Consider the following 18178-nt stretch of genomic DNA (forward strand, 5'->3'; position numbering starts at 1 on the left):
GGATGGTGAGAGAGAGAGAGAGCGAGTGAGAGACAGAGAGAGAGAGCGAGAGAGAGAGACAGACAGAGAGAGAAAGAGGGAGAGACAGAGAGAGAGAGAGAGGGAGAGACAGAGAGAGAGAGGGAGGGAGAGGGAGGGAGTGAGTAAGGGAGAGACAGACAGACAGAGAGAGAGGGAGACAGAGAGACAGGCAGAGAGAGAGAGAGAGGGAGACAGAGAGACAGAGAGAGAGAGCGAGCGAGAGAGAGAGAGAGAGAGAGACAGACAGAGAGAGAGAGAGCCAATGAGGACGCATCGGCGGCCGTTACCTTGGAGCCCAGGTGCAGGGCGTGGATGTGCCGTCGCCGGGCCGGCGACACGCGGCTCTGGAAGTGCAGGGTCAGGTAGTCGGACAGGAAGTGACACGCCGCCAGGCCGGGGCGGCGGTCGAGGGCGCGCTCGCACACCTCCAGGCCCACGGCGGAGTCCGGAACGTTCTCCAGTAACTGGGGGGGGCAGGAGAGCATGAGAAATTTAAAGGGGAGGCGGGGGGTATAAAAAGATGATAAAATCTTCTGGTAACATTACAGGTACAGCTGCGTAAAAATATGTTACGCTGTATGAATAGTGCTATTTATTTAATTTATTTTTTTTAATACTGTTTGTTGGTGTGCTTGGCTAACTTCATACTCACTGAAATACAAACTAACCCGAACCCTAACACTTCCGTGCTGTCTTGCTCATATCACACTTTTTGCATTCCTGAGACCAACATTGTTGCTCTCCACTTCTGTATAGCATTTGCTACACAGCAGTAATGTGACACCCACCTGAAAGGCCTCCTCGCTCTGCCCCTTCTCCAGCAGGTGAAGCAGGTGTTCGGTCTGCAGCTGCAGCCTCAGCTGCGCAGACACCGGGTACAGCTGCTCCCACTGCGCGCACAGCTCAAACTCCTGCGCAGCCACAAGACGCACACCGGGCATTAGAGTCCACAGAGCCAAGAGAGGCACACCGGTTTGAACACGTCAGGAAAGATTTAATAAGTAAATAAACAACATATTTTATTTATGAAGTGCTCTTCATTTTACAGGGAACTCACACTGGCTTCCAACATCATGGAGAACACAGTCTCGCTGTCACTCCTAGAATCCGCCCTCAGCTCCTGCCACGTCGTCCAGGGCAACGGTATGTTCATGTTCAGCATCTGAGAGAGCCCAGACAGAAAGAATGGTGTTAGACAGGACCACCAATCAAATGCCATGCTGAAAAAAAACACTGAGAGGTTCACATCAACCCAATGATTGGGGAATATGGAAGTACAGGATTAAGTGAAAAGCACAGGACTGAATAAAAAGTATGGAATGAAAAACAAGGGATTGAATGAAAAGCACAGGATTGAATTTAAAGGGCAGAAGGGAAAGTGCAGAATTGAATGAAAAGCACAAGACTGAATGAAAATTATGGAATGAAAAGCACAGGACTGAATAAAAATAATGGAATAAAAAACACAGGATTGAATGAAAAGCACAGGATTGAATGAAAAGGACGGAATGAAATGCGCGGGTTGGTTACCCGGTTGTAGATCTCCAGCTCCTGCCTCCTGAGCTCCAGCTCGGCCCTCAGGGCCCCCTCCGTGCTGGGGTCGCTCAGGCAGAACTGCAGCAGCTCCAGGGCGGCCCCCAGGGGCCAGCGCTCCAGGCCCCGCAGGGCCACACGCGCCCGCAGGTCAGCGTCCCGCACCCGAAACAGCTGCTCCATGCTGCCCTCCCCCTCTGGGTACGAGAGGAGAGAGAGAGGGGGTAAGAGAGGGAGTAAGGGGGGGAGGAGAGAGAGGGGGAAAGAGAGGAGAGAGGGAGGGGGTAAGAGAGGAGAGAGATAGAGGGAGGTAAGTGAGGAGAGAGGGTAACAAAGGAGAGAGAGAGAGGAGGTAACAGGAGAGGGAGAGGGGTGAGTGGTGCTCTGAGAGAGATGATGAGGTTGGAGTCATTCTGACACCAGCAGAAAAACACACACAACACGCTAACAGCAACATAACAACCTATTACATCCCTATGACTAATACTAGCAATATCCCCCTACAGAGAAGACTCTCTGTGAAGCCCGATTATCGGTCACCCCCGTCACCAGCACACCAGACCCGGCTCCCCCCTCACCTTCCAGGGCAGCGCAGGCCAGCAGCCGGTCCCGCAGCGCCCCCTCCTGGCTGCAGTTCTGCCCGTACAGCTCCAGCAGGCCCAGCGCCCGGTCCAGGTCCTGGGAGGCCAGCGCCTGCTGGAAGGCGTCGGCCACCAGCGCCCGGGTGGAGGGCCGGTACAGCCCCGAAAGCAGCAGGCCCAGCAGGGGCTTCCCGCACAGGGCCACGCCCAGCCCCGCCCCCAGCCCCGCCCCTCCGTCCTCGGGGGCCCCGGGGGCGCCCAGCACGGGCTCGGCCATGGCCTGCAGGTAGGCCAGCAGGACGGGGAAGTCCCGGAGCAAGGCCTCGCCCTCCCGGGCCACCTGCTCGCCGTCCAGCGCCGCCTCCTTCCGGACCCCCCGGAAGTAGGAGGGGAGCCCCGACCAGCCGGACGTCGGCCGGGCGACCCCGCCCCGACAGGCGCTGAGGCAGGCGAGGGCGGCCAGGAGAGGGGAGCGCGACTTGAGGAAGGAGAGCGCGGAGGGCGTGAGGAGGAAGGAGAAAGAGGAGGAGGAGGAGGAGGAGGAGGAAGAGGATGAGGAGGAAGAGGAGGAGGGTAGAGGAGATGACGGGGAGGTGGGCGTTGGGGGCGCGGTGGCGGACTCTTCCGGAGAGGCCTCCGAATCGGAGTTGGATTCGGGGGCGGGGTCGGAGAGCCCCAGCAGGGGGACGTGCTCCTGGGCGTGCTGCTGGAGCAGGGCTGTGAGGCCACACAACCCAAACACGCCGGCGCCCGCCCGCCCCTCGCCCCGCCCCTCGCCCCGTCTCTCGGCCCGCCCCTCGCCCTCCCGCCCGCCCGTAACGTGCGTGTCCCACACCGGCAGGAGCTCACAGCAGCGCTGCACGATCACCTGCTGCACGCTCAGACCCAAACTCTCCTGCTGCAGCAGAGACGACACCCTGGGGGGGGAGGGGGGGGGACATGGGGGATAACGCAGTCAGAACCAGCATCACACAAAAATCTGACCTCCACACAATTCAGCCCAATGTATTAGAAAACACTTTTCAAAGAAGAACAGATTTCCAGTATGAACAAACAATTACACTACAAACCTACACTAAAGAAAGAAATGTAAGAAAGAACAGCTCCTACTTTTCAGGTAACAGAGGAACACGTTAAAGAAAGGATGGGATAAAAAGAAGAGAGAGAGAGAGGAGTGTGGCGCACCTGTCAGGGGACACCTGTCGATCAAACAGCAGGTGGGACAGGAGCTGCGAAGGGGACTGCAGGAGCACCAGGAGGGGGTTCCCCAGTTTAACCTCACCGGCCTGGTCTGGGGGAGGGCGATGTGGAGAGGGGGAGGGAGGGGGGGGGGGGGTTAGCGACAGGGCTAAGCTCAGCCAGCCGGCTAGCGGACGGGAGCGCATCCTTACCCTCCGTGGCCACGCTGCGCACCAGCACGGAGGCCAGCGTGTTCACGTAGTCCAGGAAGCTGCGCACGTAGTCGGGCCTGCAGGGGGCGCCGTCGGGCTCGAAGGGGCACAGGTGGTCCAGGGAGCGCAGCAGGTGCTTCATGTGGGAGCGGACGGGGTGCGAGTCCAGCTCAGAGGGCCTCAGGCTGGCCTGCTCCAGCAGGGCGGAGAGGAGCCCACCACCAGCCCGAGCGTCCGCTGCACCATGGAGAGAGAGAGAGACACGCACATACATACACGCACACACACACACACACACACACACACACACACACACACACACACACAGATTATTCACACTCTGTCTATTCCACTGACAGCCCAGGGGCCAAACCCATTCCACCGAGTATACATACTTCAGGCCCTTTTTAAAATAATGTGGAAATATCTGACACAGTTAAATGCCCAAATGTCCCATGCATGACCAATATGTACCACTGACCAATACGTACCAAAGGTGACACAGGCACCTTTATTGAAATAAGAATCTGTTCTCATAAGGAAAGGGTTGAGCAGCCCTGTTCTACAGCCTGCCCGCCTCCCTCCCTCCCTCCCTGCCCTCTCATCGCTACCTCTCACCTGAGGCGTCCGTGGCGGTGCCCAGCGTGTGCAGCGTGAGCTCCAGGCGCTGCGCCAGGCTCAGGCGGGCGCTGATGCCCTCCTCGGTCAGCGCGGCGTGGCAGCAAAGCAGCACCTCCTGCACACTGCAGCCAAACGGGCTCGAGCCAGCCTGCTCCTCACTCACAGCCTCTGCATGGAGGGTGGGGGGGGGGGGGGGGGGGGGCGGGGGAGAGAGGGGACAGAGAGGGGGGGGGGGGGGAGAGAGGGAGAGAGAGAGCGAGGGGGGGGAGAAAGGGGGGGGGAGGAAGAGAGAGAGGAGGGGCAGGGGGGGAGAGGGGGGGATAAAAAGAGAAAATGAGTGGGGAGAGAAGCGAGAGAAGGGGAAATAGACAGACGGAAGGGGGAGAGAGAGAAAGAGAGGGAGGGAGGGAGGGAGATCGAGAAAGGGGGAAAGAAAGAAAGGAGTGACAGACAAACACATGAGTGTTGACTTAAGTTCTGTTTCTCAATCTGAAATAATTCTACTGGAGAGGTCCTTGCACATGACACTCCACACAGACCGATAGCTAATAACCTGGAGCCTCACCCGACTTGGCCGATCCCTTGCCACTGCTCGTGTGATTGAGGATCTTGCTGATCCCCTGCAGCACAGCAGGGAACCCCCTGATTCCCTCGCAGTGACGAACCTTGGAGTCCATTCTCAGCCCTGACGGGGGGGGGGGGGGGGGAGGCGGTGTCACATAAACATGAAAGAGAGAGGCTGCAGGTAAGTATCTGGGAAACTCCAACAAATACATCCTAATGTCTGCACAGAATTGACCTCTTACATTAATTAACATTCATAACCAAACGTTTAAATCGGGTGCCCCGTTCCCCACCTCGCCCCTCCCAGGAGCTGAGGAGGCGGCGCTCGGCGGTCTCCAGCAGCTGGCGGGACGTCTTCCACAGCTGGCAGTGACAGCACGCCAGGTCAAAGGTCGCCATGCCGGGGGGGCTCATCTCCTCCAGCAGGGGCCGCAGGGAGCTCGCGGGGTCCTGGAAGCCCTGGCTCAGCCAGTACCCCTCCTCCAGCGAGGGCACGGGGTGCCCCGGGGTGCTGAGCAGCCGGTCGGCCACGTCCGAAATGGAGTAGAAGGCCATGCCTGCGGAGACGGGACACGGGTGTCTTTTCTCCATTTTTGTTTTTCGTGTACTCTCCAAGACAACAAGAACCCAATTTTGAGGACCTTCACACAGCCATAAAACACAGTATGTATGTATGTAGCTGGATTGGCAAAGGTTCCCCTGGCCGACGGCCAAGCCCAAAGTACTTTTTCCACGCGCCTGTGGGAATTTGCTTTCCTCGAGAGCCAATCGTTGGCTTTGTAAAACAGAACAGCCCTCAGCGGTTACACAATGAACGGGTTGTAAATCAGACACCACAACAAAGCCAGTATTTTCCTCGTTGTCTATGCTGCTTTGGTCTCACACCACATCAACTGTATCTGCACGAAGGGCGATGATGTCAGTACTTCCAAGACCACTTCCTGCACTTTCATATTCGGCCTCCTCTCAGCGCAGCGAAGCGCCTCAAGTTTTGGTAACAGATTCCGCACCCCGCCGAGGCCAAACAGGAGTCTCACAGCCTGACTGACCAGGCAGCTGAGGTGTTGCCCCGAGAGGCAGTTAGGAGGCCACGCCACCGCACCGCTGTGCAACATGCTAACGCTACTGACTGCGCTAGTGCTAGTCTGCACCCTCCTGAGCCAGCAGAGCCTAATTCAAGGAACGGGACAGCCCTACACATGCACCTGGACATTGCAAATGGGGGGTAAACGGAGAGAACTGGGATAATTGGGGGTTTGAAGGGCGTGTGTTGTACCCGCGGCGGCGGCGCTCTCGATGGCCTGCAGGGTGGAGGCGCGGCCGTTGCTGCTGAGCCGGCCCCGCCCGGGTCCCGTCGCGCCCACCGTCGCTTCCGCGGACGACTGGCTCTCGATCTTGTGCTCCACGGCGGCCAGCTCCAGCAGGACCTCCCGGTACCGCTCCATGAACACCAGCTCCCCGCAGCACGCCGAGCCCTCCAGCCCGAACATCAGAGACACCTGGAGGGACGAGATCCCGAGATGTGAGCCCCGCAGACATACCGCCAGTCATATCGACCGCCCCCTCACCTGTCAGACCCCACCTTCTCACCTCCCAGGCCCCACCCACTGACCAGTCAGACCCCACCCCAAAACTACCAGACCCCACCTTCTCCCTGGCCAGGCCCTGCCCCCTCCACTACCAGGCCCCACCCCCTCACCTGCCAGTCCCCACCCCCACACTCACCAGACCCCACCCACTTACCTATCAGGTCTCACCCCCCCTCACCTGCCAGACCCCTCCTCCTCACCCCCCTCACCCGCCAGACCCCGCCCACTTACCTATCAGGTCTCACCCCCCCCTCACCTGCCAGACCCCTCCTCCTCCCCTGCCAGGCCCCGCCCACTCCCCTGCCAGTCACTCTCACCTGGTGCGCCTCCACAAAGTTCCCCCGGCGGATGCAGGACATGAGGAGGGACTCCGGCGGGGACAGCATGGCGGGGACCAACCAGCTGTGGGGACCGCCGCAGGGACACGCCTCCCGCTCCGCCTGCCCGCCCCCGGCTCCGCCCCCTCCATCTGGCAGGACAAAGAACTATTTATACCTCCTCCGTTTCCGCCCAGCCAGTTTTGAGCAAGAGGGACGGCGTTAAAATAGCGCAACACATCCCAATTACTTTCAATTTGGGCCATCCAGAAAGGGGATGTGGTCAGTGCAAAAGGCAACAACAAACAAGGCTAGACTACACAGAGCCAACTCCATTTGACTGTGTGGCTGGAGGGTAACTCATTCATACAGAGGGGCTCCTGATCCAAAAACAAAAGAGAGCAAGGAAGACTAGCTGTACCGCTAAGTCAGTTGTTAATAAAGTTACGGTAACTGATCCAGTTAATATTAATTAATAGCGAGATTAATAGTAAGTCAATAAACGTAGGTGAGACCCCAGCGGTAGCTCCTCCGTACCTGAGGTGCTGGTGCTGACCTCCCCGTTCTGCTTCTCCGCGGAGACGCGGCGCTCCAGCCGGTGTTTCGGCGCCCTCCTCCTCCTCCTCCTGGCCCCGGCGCTGCCGCTGCGCCTCAGGGACAGGGTGGGACTGGGCGCTGGGGAGGGCTGGGGCTTCAAATCTGCCCCGGAGCGCAAACAAATCAGCACCGACACCCGCTACATCACCACTGACCCATCATGAGATTCTGCACACACACTGGCGAACATAACCGACCAACTGCAGTCTCTGGCACTGACACATCAGCATGCACACACACACACGTACGCGCACGCACACACACATATACACACACATGCATGCACATGCACACGCACACACACACACACCCACCCACCCACACAAGCTAGTGCTACAATACATGCATTTGGCAAGAACACTTACAAGGGAACTATGGTCCACAATGGCAGGCACAAATAGCAGAAGTAAGACTGAGCCGGAACACAAGTGAATGAAAGGACCCATTATATACGGAGAACTAGCACAGTGCCGCTAGCACTACTATCACAATAAAAAAAACATTGCTTTACGATCGTTTTACGATCTGGATAAGAGCGTCTGCTAAATGCCTGTAATGACTGTGATTGTGTAGCAAACACAAAAACGTGGCTCACGCACACGCCGCCCACGCTCCCGCCGGGCCACGCGACTCACCGCGGCCGCTGCCATGGTTACTGGCGATGATCTGCAGCCTCCACTGCGCCTCGGCGGTGCGGTTGGACAGCCGCTGCAGCCGGGCGGCGAACGCCTCCGCCGTCACCGAGCAGCCCAGGCCCTCCGCCACCTCGGCCTCCCCGGGCAGGGCGCTGCCCCCCTCCTGCCCCGCCCGCCGGCCCACCACGCACACGCCCTCCAGGCTCTCCCGCAGCAGCCTCAGCAGGCCCTCCATGGCCGCCGCGTCCACCAGGAAGCCCCTGCAGCCCCGCAGGAAGTGGGCCAGGTCCAGGTGGCTCCGGGTTCGAGAGCCGGGCTGCTGCTGCGGCCGCGTTCGCCCTCCGTCCGGCTCCTCCCCCTCTCCGTTCGCGGTGACGTCGCTCTGTTCCACGCGCCCCTGCGGGGGCGAGCCCTCGCCCCCCTGATGGAGGAAGTCGGCGCTCGACAGGAAGAGCAAGGAGAAGATGTTCTCCAGGAGCTCCAGCCGGAACACGGCAGGCACCGCCTCCAGGTAGAGCTGGCACTCGGACAGGTACTGCTGGAACAGCGGGGGGCACTCTGGGGGGGGTGGGGGGGGGGGGTGGGCGTGAAAAGGGGGGACACATAGAAGGCGTGGATTTTGATCAGTACAGTACAGTGGGTAGGGAACTGGGCTTGTATTGCAAAGGATTTGGTTTGATTCCCAGGTTGGGGTGCTGCCAAACTCAATTTACCCTTGAGTTAAGGTACTTAACCTGAATTGCTAAAAATAAATACACGGCTGTAAAAACGGATTATATGTATTGTTTATACAGTGTTATCTCCTAGATGACGAAATGGAAATGTGCTCAGAGCCAGGTCTAGGCATAGGCAGATGATGAAAAGATGGTCACCTAGGGCGCCATTCATCTGGGGGTGCCAAATGAAGGGGGGACTCATGTTCTATAATGGCCTGAGACCACAGACCCCCCCCCAAACCTGCCCCCCCCCCCAAAAACCCGCCATCCATCATCACACCTAGGGCCGCAGCCGGCTTGAGCCGTGCCCGCACGCACTAAACAAACACAAACAGGTCTTTCAACGCAGAGAAAGGGCCCAGGCGTGTCGCCGCAGTACCCTGTGAGAGGGTGGAGTCAGAGTCTCTCGGCACCCCGGCCTCGGCCTGGTGGGGCTCTTCGGCGAGCCCGCAGTCCCTGCAGCCCGAGTACTTGTGGGCGTTGACGCACAGGGCGTACAGGGCGTACTTCATGGCACAAAGCCCCTGGAAGAGGACCACGTTCCTCCCAACGGACAGGTTGGGCTCGTCCACAAGGTCAGGATCCCCTACAGAGGAGCCAAACAGCTCATCACTCAGAGGTAAGGGAAGTCATATGATAAAAATAAACTTTATTTATTTTAATTTTTTTTTAAATGTGCTATTCATACATGCTGTTCAAAGACATTTCCAAATAAATTAAAAAAAAAAAACAAAATAAAAATAAGGAACGTGGCAGTTAAACTAAGAAGTTAAAATAATGTAGGTTGTAAGAAGTAGGCTAGTCTAATACAAATACAGGAGCTAAAGGCAATACTGACACATATTTCCAACAGCACATGGATTTAACCCTTTGAAGAGTGGATTCTAATCACGTATATGTGATCGTACCCCTGAGCACAAATGTGAGTACAGCGTTCTTAACTGAGCGTTCTAATGCTGATGTAATAATCACTATTGGTCACTGAAAGCAATGGAGCTCTAGAACACAGACTCAGACATGGGAAAAACCATTCCAAAAAAAAACCCGCTCTTCAAAGCATTAAAGGGTAAATTACATGAAAAGGAGAAACCACACAGACACTCAATGACATCAGAATTGGAGGGAAAGAGAGACACAAACGCACACACAGCACAGCGGATAAAAAAAGACAGGCAGAGTGAAAGTCCAGGTGTCTGACCGGATCCGGGGGGGTGGGGCAGCCCCTGCAGCAGGCCCAGGACCTGCTGCTCGTCCAGCTGAGCCAGGGGGGTGAGGCAGTGCAGGATGTAGAGAGCAGAGTGACTGTCCAGAGTGTGCAGCTGCCCCAACAGGGCCTCATTCAGGATCCCCCTAAACTCACACACATATACACACATACAGATATACACACACACATACACACACACACACATACATACATACAGATACACACACACAGATGCACAAATACACACACACATATATACATACAGATACACAAATACACACACACATATATACACACATACACGTGCGCGCATGCGTACACACACACACACGTGCACGTGTACACACACACACACATATAGATACACAGGTACACACATACAAACACACATGCACACAGATACACACACACAGGTACACACATACATACATACAGATACACACATGCACGTGCACACACACAGGTACACACATACATACATACATACATACATACATATAGATACACACACACACACAGGTACACACATACATACAGATACACACACACACACACACAGGTACACACATACATACATACAGATACAGATACACACGCAAGTGCACACACACACACACACACACACACCATGTACACACACAAAAACAGCACAAGCTTGGTGTGAGAACACGTAATTTGGTATACAGTGGAGATCAATGGCAGAACAGAGAGACAGGCCGGCTCTGCTCACGGGTTGTTCTTGGCACACCACTCCAGCACTCCAAGCTGGGAAGACACGCCATCAGCAAACTCCTTCAGGACTGCGTCATTGGCCAGAGCCTGGGGACACAGGGGGGCAGTGAGGTTAGAGACAGATCAGGGACAGACACCTGGGGGAACAACAGAGCAATAGTGGATGAATTAGGATACATGCACCCGGCACAAGTACATGAGGATACACTTATATCCTCTTTGAAAATTAATTGAATCACTGGCTGATTCTGTTTTGCTTTGTTTCATTTGAAGAGTTTCCATGTCCACCATTTGTTATTATATTTCTCTGAAACCCCTAAATATCTCCTAAAAAGTCTTCATTCACTGGACATTTATTTACAGTGAAATCACCTGGCTGTGCTGCATTACCTCACCTGGCTGTGCTGCATTAACTCACCTGGCTGTGCTGCATTAACTCACCTGGCTGTGGTGCAATAACTCACCTGGCTGTGGTGCACTAACTCACCTGGCTGTGGTGCAGTAACTCACCTGGCTGTGCTGCATTAACTCACCTGGCTGTGGTGCACTAACTCACCTGGCTGTGCTGCATTAACTCACCTGGCTGTGCTGCATTAACTCACCTGGCTGTGCTGCATTAACTCACCTGGCTGTGGTGCACTAACTCACCTGGCTGTGCTGCATTAACTCACCTGGCTGTGGTGCACTAACTCACCTGGCTGTGCTGCATTAACTCACCTGGCTGTGGTGCACTAACTCACCTGGCTGTGCTGCATTACCTCACCTGGCTGTGGTGCACTAACTCACCTGGCTGTGCTGCATTACCTCACCTGGCTGTGCTGCATTAACTCACCTGGCTGTGCTGCATTAACTCACCTGGCTGTGGTGCACTAACTCACCTGGCTGTGCTGCACTAACTCACCTGGCTGTGCTGCATTAACTCACCTGGCTGTGGTGCACTAACTCACCTGGCTGTGGTGCACTAACTCACCTGGCTGTGGTGCAGGGTGTGCAGCAGTGTTTGGGCCGAGCTCATGCTCTGACACTGAGTCCAGCCCAGCAGCAGCAGGAGGCGGGACAGGGGGCGAAACTCCCCCCTCAGCAGACACTCCAACCTGCCAAACTCCTCTTTCCTCACCAGGTCCAGAGCCGTCACCTGAGAAGCAGACACCACAGAGACGTTCAAACACACGGCACAGAGACGTTCAAACACATGGAACAGAGACGTTCAAACACACGGAACAGAGACTTTCAAACACACGGCAGAGACTTTCAAACACACGGCACAGAGACTTTCAAACACACGGTACAGAGACTTTCAAACACACGGTACAGAGACTTTCAAACACACGGTACAGAGACTTTCAAACACACAGCAGAGACTTTCAAACACACAGCAGAGACTTTCAAACACACAGCAGAGACTTTCAAACACACGGCAGAGACTTTCAAACACACAGCAGAGACTTTCAAACACACAGCAGAGACTTTCACACACACGGCAGAGACTTTCAAACACACAGCAGAGACTTTCAAACACACAGCAGAGACTTTCAAACACACAGCAGAGACTTTCAAACACACGGCAGAGACTTTCAAACACACAACAGAGACTTTCAAACACACGGCACAGAGACTTTCAAACACACGGTACAGAGACTTTCAAACACACGGTACAGAGACTTTCAAACACACGGTACAGAGACTTTCAAACACACGGTACAGAGACTTTCAAACACACGGTACAGAGACTTTCAAACACACGGTACAGAGACTTTCAAACACACGGCACAGAGACTTTCAAACACACAGCAGAGACTTTCAAACACACGGTACAGAGACTTTCAAACACACAGCAGAGACTTTCAAACACACGGCAGAGACTTTCAAACACACGGAACAGAGACTTTCAAACACACGGTACAGAGACTTTCAAACACACGGCACAGAGACTTTCAAACACACAGCAGAGACTTTCAAACACACAGCAGAGACTTTCAAACACACGGCAGAGACTTTCAAACACACGGCAGAGACTTTCAAACACACGGCACAGAGACTTTCAAACACACGGCACAGAGACTTTCAAACACACAGCAGAGACTTTCAAACACACAGCAGAGACTTTCAAACACACAGCAGAGACTTTCAAACACACGGCAGAGACTTTCAAACACACGGCACAGAGACTTTCAAACATACAGCAGAGACTTTCAAACACACAGCAGAGACTTTCAAACACACAGCAGATACTTTCAAACACACAGCAGAGACTTTCAAACACACAGCAGAGACTTTCAAACACATGGAACAGAGACTTTCAAACACACAGCAGAGACTTTCAAACACACAGCAGAGACTTTCAAACACACAGCAGAGACTTTCAAACACACAGCAGAGACTTTCAAACACACAGCAGAGACTTTCAAACACACGGAACAGAGACGTTCAAACACACAGCAGAGACGTTCAAACACACAGCAGAGACTTTCAAACACACGGCACAGAGACTTTCAAACACACAGCAGAGACTTTCAAACACACAGCAGAGACTTTCAAACACACGGCACAGAGACTTTCAAACACACGGCACAGAGACTTTCAAACACACGAATGTCTGAAGTTCAGGACCCGCTAAATCAACCTCAGCACCTGAGGTAACAGCAAAAGGGAACTGAGAAGAAGATTTATTTCCACTTCAGTTTTTTTCAGGCAAGTGCATCCACAAACAATGGCAAACAAAACCATGAAAAAAAAACACACTGAAGAAAATGGTGATACAAGGGAGCACGAAATGTATCGACAATAATACCAAATGACAAAAGCCAGTACTGACAGGCAGGCAGCTAGACAGATGGACATACCAGAACCAGCTCCAAGAAGTGCTTGCCACTGCTCAGACTTTCAAAATAGATGGCTTTCCACGCTGATTCGCGGTCACCATGACAACACAGCCCCAGCATCAGCCTCTCGGCCTCAGGTATGTCCACTGGAGGAGGGGGGGTTTAGGGGGGGGGGGGGGGCGGAGAGGATAGAGGGTGTGTTCATTCAGAAGAAAGCACATCACAGTAAATATGCCAGTGCCACTTACAACGACATCTATCTCCATGTCCCCATTGAAATGATTAATCGCCACCACAGCACAGTAAGCACTTATGTATGTGACCCGAAGAATAACAGCTGCACATGCAAAATCTGAAGACCCAAGCTGTCACATGTACACTTCCTGAAAAGTGACCAGAGGGCGACCACAGAAGCAGAAGTGCTAGAGAATGTGTGTGAGTGCTGCTACTGCAGCAGCAAAGATCTTTCACACAAAGACACGTTCCACGTGCAGTCGACAGGCCTTGCTCACAAGACCGCTCTTAAAATTATTCTCACTTTTGTTCTTAAAAGTGTTCCTACGAAAAACCAATGCGGGATTCATGACACGTGTAGACCTTGTTTTTTGAGCGCATCTCATGGGTTGTGAGATGACGAATGCTGACTGTTTGTAAATTTTATGCGTAATCCTCTTCATGCGATTACCATAAGGAAACGGTCATGAACAAATAAAGATAAGAGAAAAATGATGAATGTCGAAATGTTCTTACGCACAGTTTACGATCAAATGTGATCCTGCTCATGTTTTGTGAATGAGGCTTATTGAGTCAATATCTTCATGGTACTCCACAAACAACCAAACCAGACCGATGGGATGAATGGGTTCACTCATTGTTACAAATAAGATTACCCCAATTAACTGTACCTCAGGGTTTATCTGTTTCAGGATTTCATGCCAATATCCGCTCTAAATTATTTCAGTATCCCAATCGGTTATTTTATCTGATGCTTTTGTTAAAGTCAAAAACCAACACTGAGGCTGCACACTGCTCATGCACTCTTTGCGAAAATGTTTCACCGTGGTCAGAATCTGACGAGAGAGAAGGAGCGCAGCTGCATACAGCCATTTTGAAAATTACCCAGAATAACTGGTTTGAGCAAAAACCCGCATACCCACCAGCCTATCAGCAACACAGCATGCATTCCTGGTTTAACCCCTACTGGTAATGCAGAGTGAACGTGTTCATCTGTGAGTGCATGTGGCAACACACCGTCTCAAAGGGCACAGTATTCCTTTGCATTAACCAAGTTTTAAATTACATCCCTTAGTATAGCGTGTTAACAGCGAGGTTGCCAGGCAGCTGCTAATAATAAACACGAGGCATACTTGTTTCACCCAACACAGTCTCCTCACTCCTTCTGTATGGTTTATACCTCCGTGTCACTTGCGAAGCACCAGAGGCCTCCGCCATTTTGACAGTAACAAAGTACCAGTGAATGGGAAGTAATAGGGGAGGAGGTAGGTTCCCTACCCTGTGTGGAGGAGGTGTCCCTCAGCAGCTGGTCCCTCTGTAGCCGCAGGGCAGTGGAGCAGTAGAGGCCGAGGAGGGCGTGGTCCCCGGGGCGGAGCAAGGAGCTCAGCACCCTCTCCTCCCGCAGGCCACGCCCCCCAGCGCTCCACAGGGCCTCGCACAGGGCCAGGCTCCACCCCCCCGTGCGCTCGGGGTCCCAGGGCGTCACGGCCAGCGCGCAGCACAGCTGCTCCGCCCCCTCGTCGTGCTCCGGCCCCGGCCCCAGCCGGGCCACCCGCTCCAGCAGGAATTCGGTGAGGGCGCCCTGCAGGGCGGGGCCCCTCTCCGGGTCGCCGGCGGCGCCCCCGCGGCCCTGCAGGAAGCCGGCGAGGGCCTGGGCGAGTCGCGGCCGCCCCGCCTCCAGCGTGGCCCGGAGACAGGACTCCGCCGCGGCGCTGAGCCCCGCCGTTGCCCCCGGCGACCCCCTCCCCTCCGATTCGGAGTCCAGGAAAGCCCGGTGCAGCTCCTGCAGAGGAGAGAGAGCCACTCTCTCAGAGACTGGCCACACCCATGACACGAGGCATAACCGAGATCTCAGCCTGCAGGGTGCTTTCCAAAAATCAATATCAGGTGATTATGATGCACTCTGTGATTTAAAATCAGCCAGTGGCCACAAAGGGGAAGATTGGAAATGAGCACGTAGGTGCTGATATTTGCTCTGAAGAATGAGCTTTCCCCCACCCACACACACACACACACAACGTCACCAATTGAATTAGTCATTGAATTAGTCTCCAAGGAGCACTTCTTTCTTGTTTTAATCACAACCACGAGTCTTACATCAGAAGAAAAATGAAAAATGAAATGAAAGGAAAACCTGGAGCACTGTTTCTGGGACCTCATCACCAAGCTCCTCCAGAACCAGCAGGAACTCCAGCTCTCTGCGGACCGATACAGCAACCTGCAGACCAGCACACAGGTTGGGCGTCAGGGACGATCATGAGCGTGAAATGCACACACACACGATCAGAAAGAGATGCGTGATCTGCCTCAGAAATTAGAAATGGGAAAAGCATAGCGAGAGGTTACAGTTTGCAGCCTACCTGCTCCTCAGACCATCTTTCCAAGACCTGCAGCCAGAACCAGGCCAGTCTGTGAGGGCTGCCCACTGTTTCCCACCTAAGCAAATCAGCACGGTCACTCAAAGTGAAAACTGCCTTCTCCACATTCCATGACGTCTTTCAGTATAATGGACATGAACCACATCTCTAAACTTGCTTCAAACATCGCTTCCTAACAGTGGTTTGATTGTGAAACCAAAACAAATTAGACACTCTCGCTCACCTGAGCGGGTATGGACAGGTGACCAGGGCCCTCAGTATGTCTTGTAGACGCTCTGAGGTCCCGCCCGCGGCCTCCCTCAGCTGAGGCACACAGGCGCGAGCCAACTCCCACTCCCCGCGCCGCGCGCATTGTGTGAAGAAACCGAAGAGCTGCTGCAGAGAGCTCTCTTCCTCGCGACCGAATGGATGCATGACTCAGACCTCACCACCCCCGGTCACTGGATGCTGCGGAGGGTGCGACCCCTTGACTACAGAGCACAGAGGTGGAACCAACGACCAACATACTACATCTAAGAAAAGAAAGCAAAGACAATGTTCAGCGCAGAAAACACAGACGGAGGGGAACTCACTGTATGGGCGAGATTTCCGCCAAAACAAAGACACGGTTTGACTACGTAAAAATGTGAAGTTCAAAATACAAGCCCTAGCTTGTGATGATCTGAACGTAGAATAAGACAACAGAAAAACACAACAAGAACAAACATCTCTCTGCTACGGACTAAAGTCCAGTTTGCGACGGTGAAATTTGAACGTTACAGCAAGCACTTATCTAACTATTTTATATATGGTCTACGTATACTGACAGCTCGTTGTCCACCGTGACATACGTAAGACATCAATGTGAAAAACTGAGATAAATTAATGTTCAGGTGGCTTTGGATATTACTTTGTAATACTTTGTATTACTTGGCTAAACAAACTAAGACATAAATGCAACAAAATACAAATTTTGTCGAAGGTCCGTTCTTTAAATGTGGAGAAAAGTTAACTTGCTGTAAAGCAACATTATTTTGCTCGCTGATTCTATAACCAAGAAAGAACCAAGACTTATCACGCTAGCTATAGGTAGCCCGCCCAGCTAATCTAAGAAACAATTTTCCAAACACAAATTTTAGTAAATGCAGGTTCTTGAAAGTGTGCTAATTATAGCACACTGACAAGCGACTTACAGTTCCCTCCAGTGCGCTTCCGAGTGTCAAAACCTCATTAAACTGCTCCGCTTGCCTGTTTCTCGCCAGTTCTGCTCTTAGGTTTTGCTTCCGAATTATTAATCTATGGTGGCCATGCCGGAGTGGTCATATGACAGCATCAGCTGATTGAGAATAATTTACATACCATAGGTCAAGGGTCGCACTACACCAGACACTGCTTCATAAAAAATTCAGCGATCGGGACTATATCAGTCAAACTGTCGATAAAGAGCTTTATAGCCAAAGATTTTACGCTCTACGGAGGTCGAAGGAATTGAATCCCAGGAAGTAAACAGAAAAAGCCTTTACTGCGCATGTGTGTCTGCACTGTGGCCAAAACAATGGGCTTTCCCAATGAAGCGAGCTGGGCTTTTCTTATAAACTACAGCAGTTGGCCGGTTGAGCTGCTTAGAACACAAGCGTCCCCCATCCACAGTTCACCTTATGATCACAACCTTTTTAATGTACCGTTGAATTTGAAAAGCTTGGCTCTTTCTAAAATTTCGCGAAAAATAGACTACATTTCATCTCATACGATATGCCTAAATTTAATACGCTTCATAATAAATTTTATCTGTTGAAAGAAACGCTCCCTTTATATGCTTTGTTTTATTTCGTTTTTTTATCGTTTCTTTTATAGCTTAATTCAAAACGTGTTTTAATTTGATTTGGCTGACATGAAGACAAATGAGGCAAGCACCACTTTTTAGTTGTACAGTTTGTTCATGAATGGTAGCCTATTGAATATCCTAACTGCCAATTAAGCCTTCATATTTTAATGTGCTTAATTTATTTTGGTTGTAATTGATGGCACAAATCTCATTTAGAATACTTTGTCCACATGACTACATCAGCAATTCGTCAGCCTATTTCTTGCATATCCTGTTTAGCGTGCCATGCAGTCATGTGACTTGTAGTCACGTTGATTTAGAAGTTTAGAGTTTATTTTGGCCATGAAATTGAAATTTGGTTTCGTAAACAACCTTCATTACTCATAAAAACTGAGTTATTATAGTGCATAAAATAATTTTAGACAAAGGGACTAAC

At 52.7% G+C, this 18178-nt stretch overlaps 1 protein-coding gene across 2 annotated transcripts in view; it reads right to left on the minus strand.

The window, feature by feature from the left end:
* Window positions 1-17406, minus strand: part of zfyve26 (zinc finger, FYVE domain containing 26) — a 33167-nt gene extending 15761 nt beyond the window's left edge. The window contains exons 1-24 of one of the 2 annotated variants that reach the window (XM_035395215.1): window positions 17111-17266; window positions 16162-16450; window positions 15921-15996; window positions 15695-15778; window positions 14839-15343; window positions 13348-13472; window positions 11475-11639; window positions 10503-10591; window positions 9764-9915; window positions 8945-9151; window positions 7850-8407; window positions 7155-7316; window positions 6618-6769; window positions 5988-6210; window positions 5005-5268; window positions 4713-4832; window positions 4145-4315; window positions 3527-3763; window positions 3321-3426; window positions 2133-3052; window positions 1552-1751; window positions 1079-1183; window positions 810-932; window positions 309-485 (exon numbers count right to left, since the gene is read on the minus strand). In XM_035395215.1, the coding sequence (XP_035251106.1) occupies window positions 309-485; window positions 810-932; window positions 1079-1183; window positions 1552-1751; window positions 2133-3052; window positions 3321-3426; window positions 3527-3763; window positions 4145-4315; window positions 4713-4832; window positions 5005-5268; window positions 5988-6210; window positions 6618-6769; window positions 7155-7316; window positions 7850-8407; window positions 8945-9151; window positions 9764-9915; window positions 10503-10591; window positions 11475-11639; window positions 13348-13472; window positions 14839-15343; window positions 15695-15778; window positions 15921-15996; window positions 16162-16352 (5112 nt within the window). In that variant the 5' untranslated portion in view covers window positions 16353-16450; window positions 17111-17266. The other variant, XM_035395222.1, reaches the window with a different exon arrangement.
* Between the last annotated feature and the right edge of the window lie 772 nt (window positions 17407-18178).

Source organism: Anguilla anguilla, chromosome 1, assembly GCF_013347855.1.
Source record: "Anguilla anguilla isolate fAngAng1 chromosome 1, fAngAng1.pri, whole genome shotgun sequence".
NCBI classification, from domain to species: domain Eukaryota; kingdom Metazoa; phylum Chordata; class Actinopteri; order Anguilliformes; family Anguillidae; genus Anguilla; species Anguilla anguilla.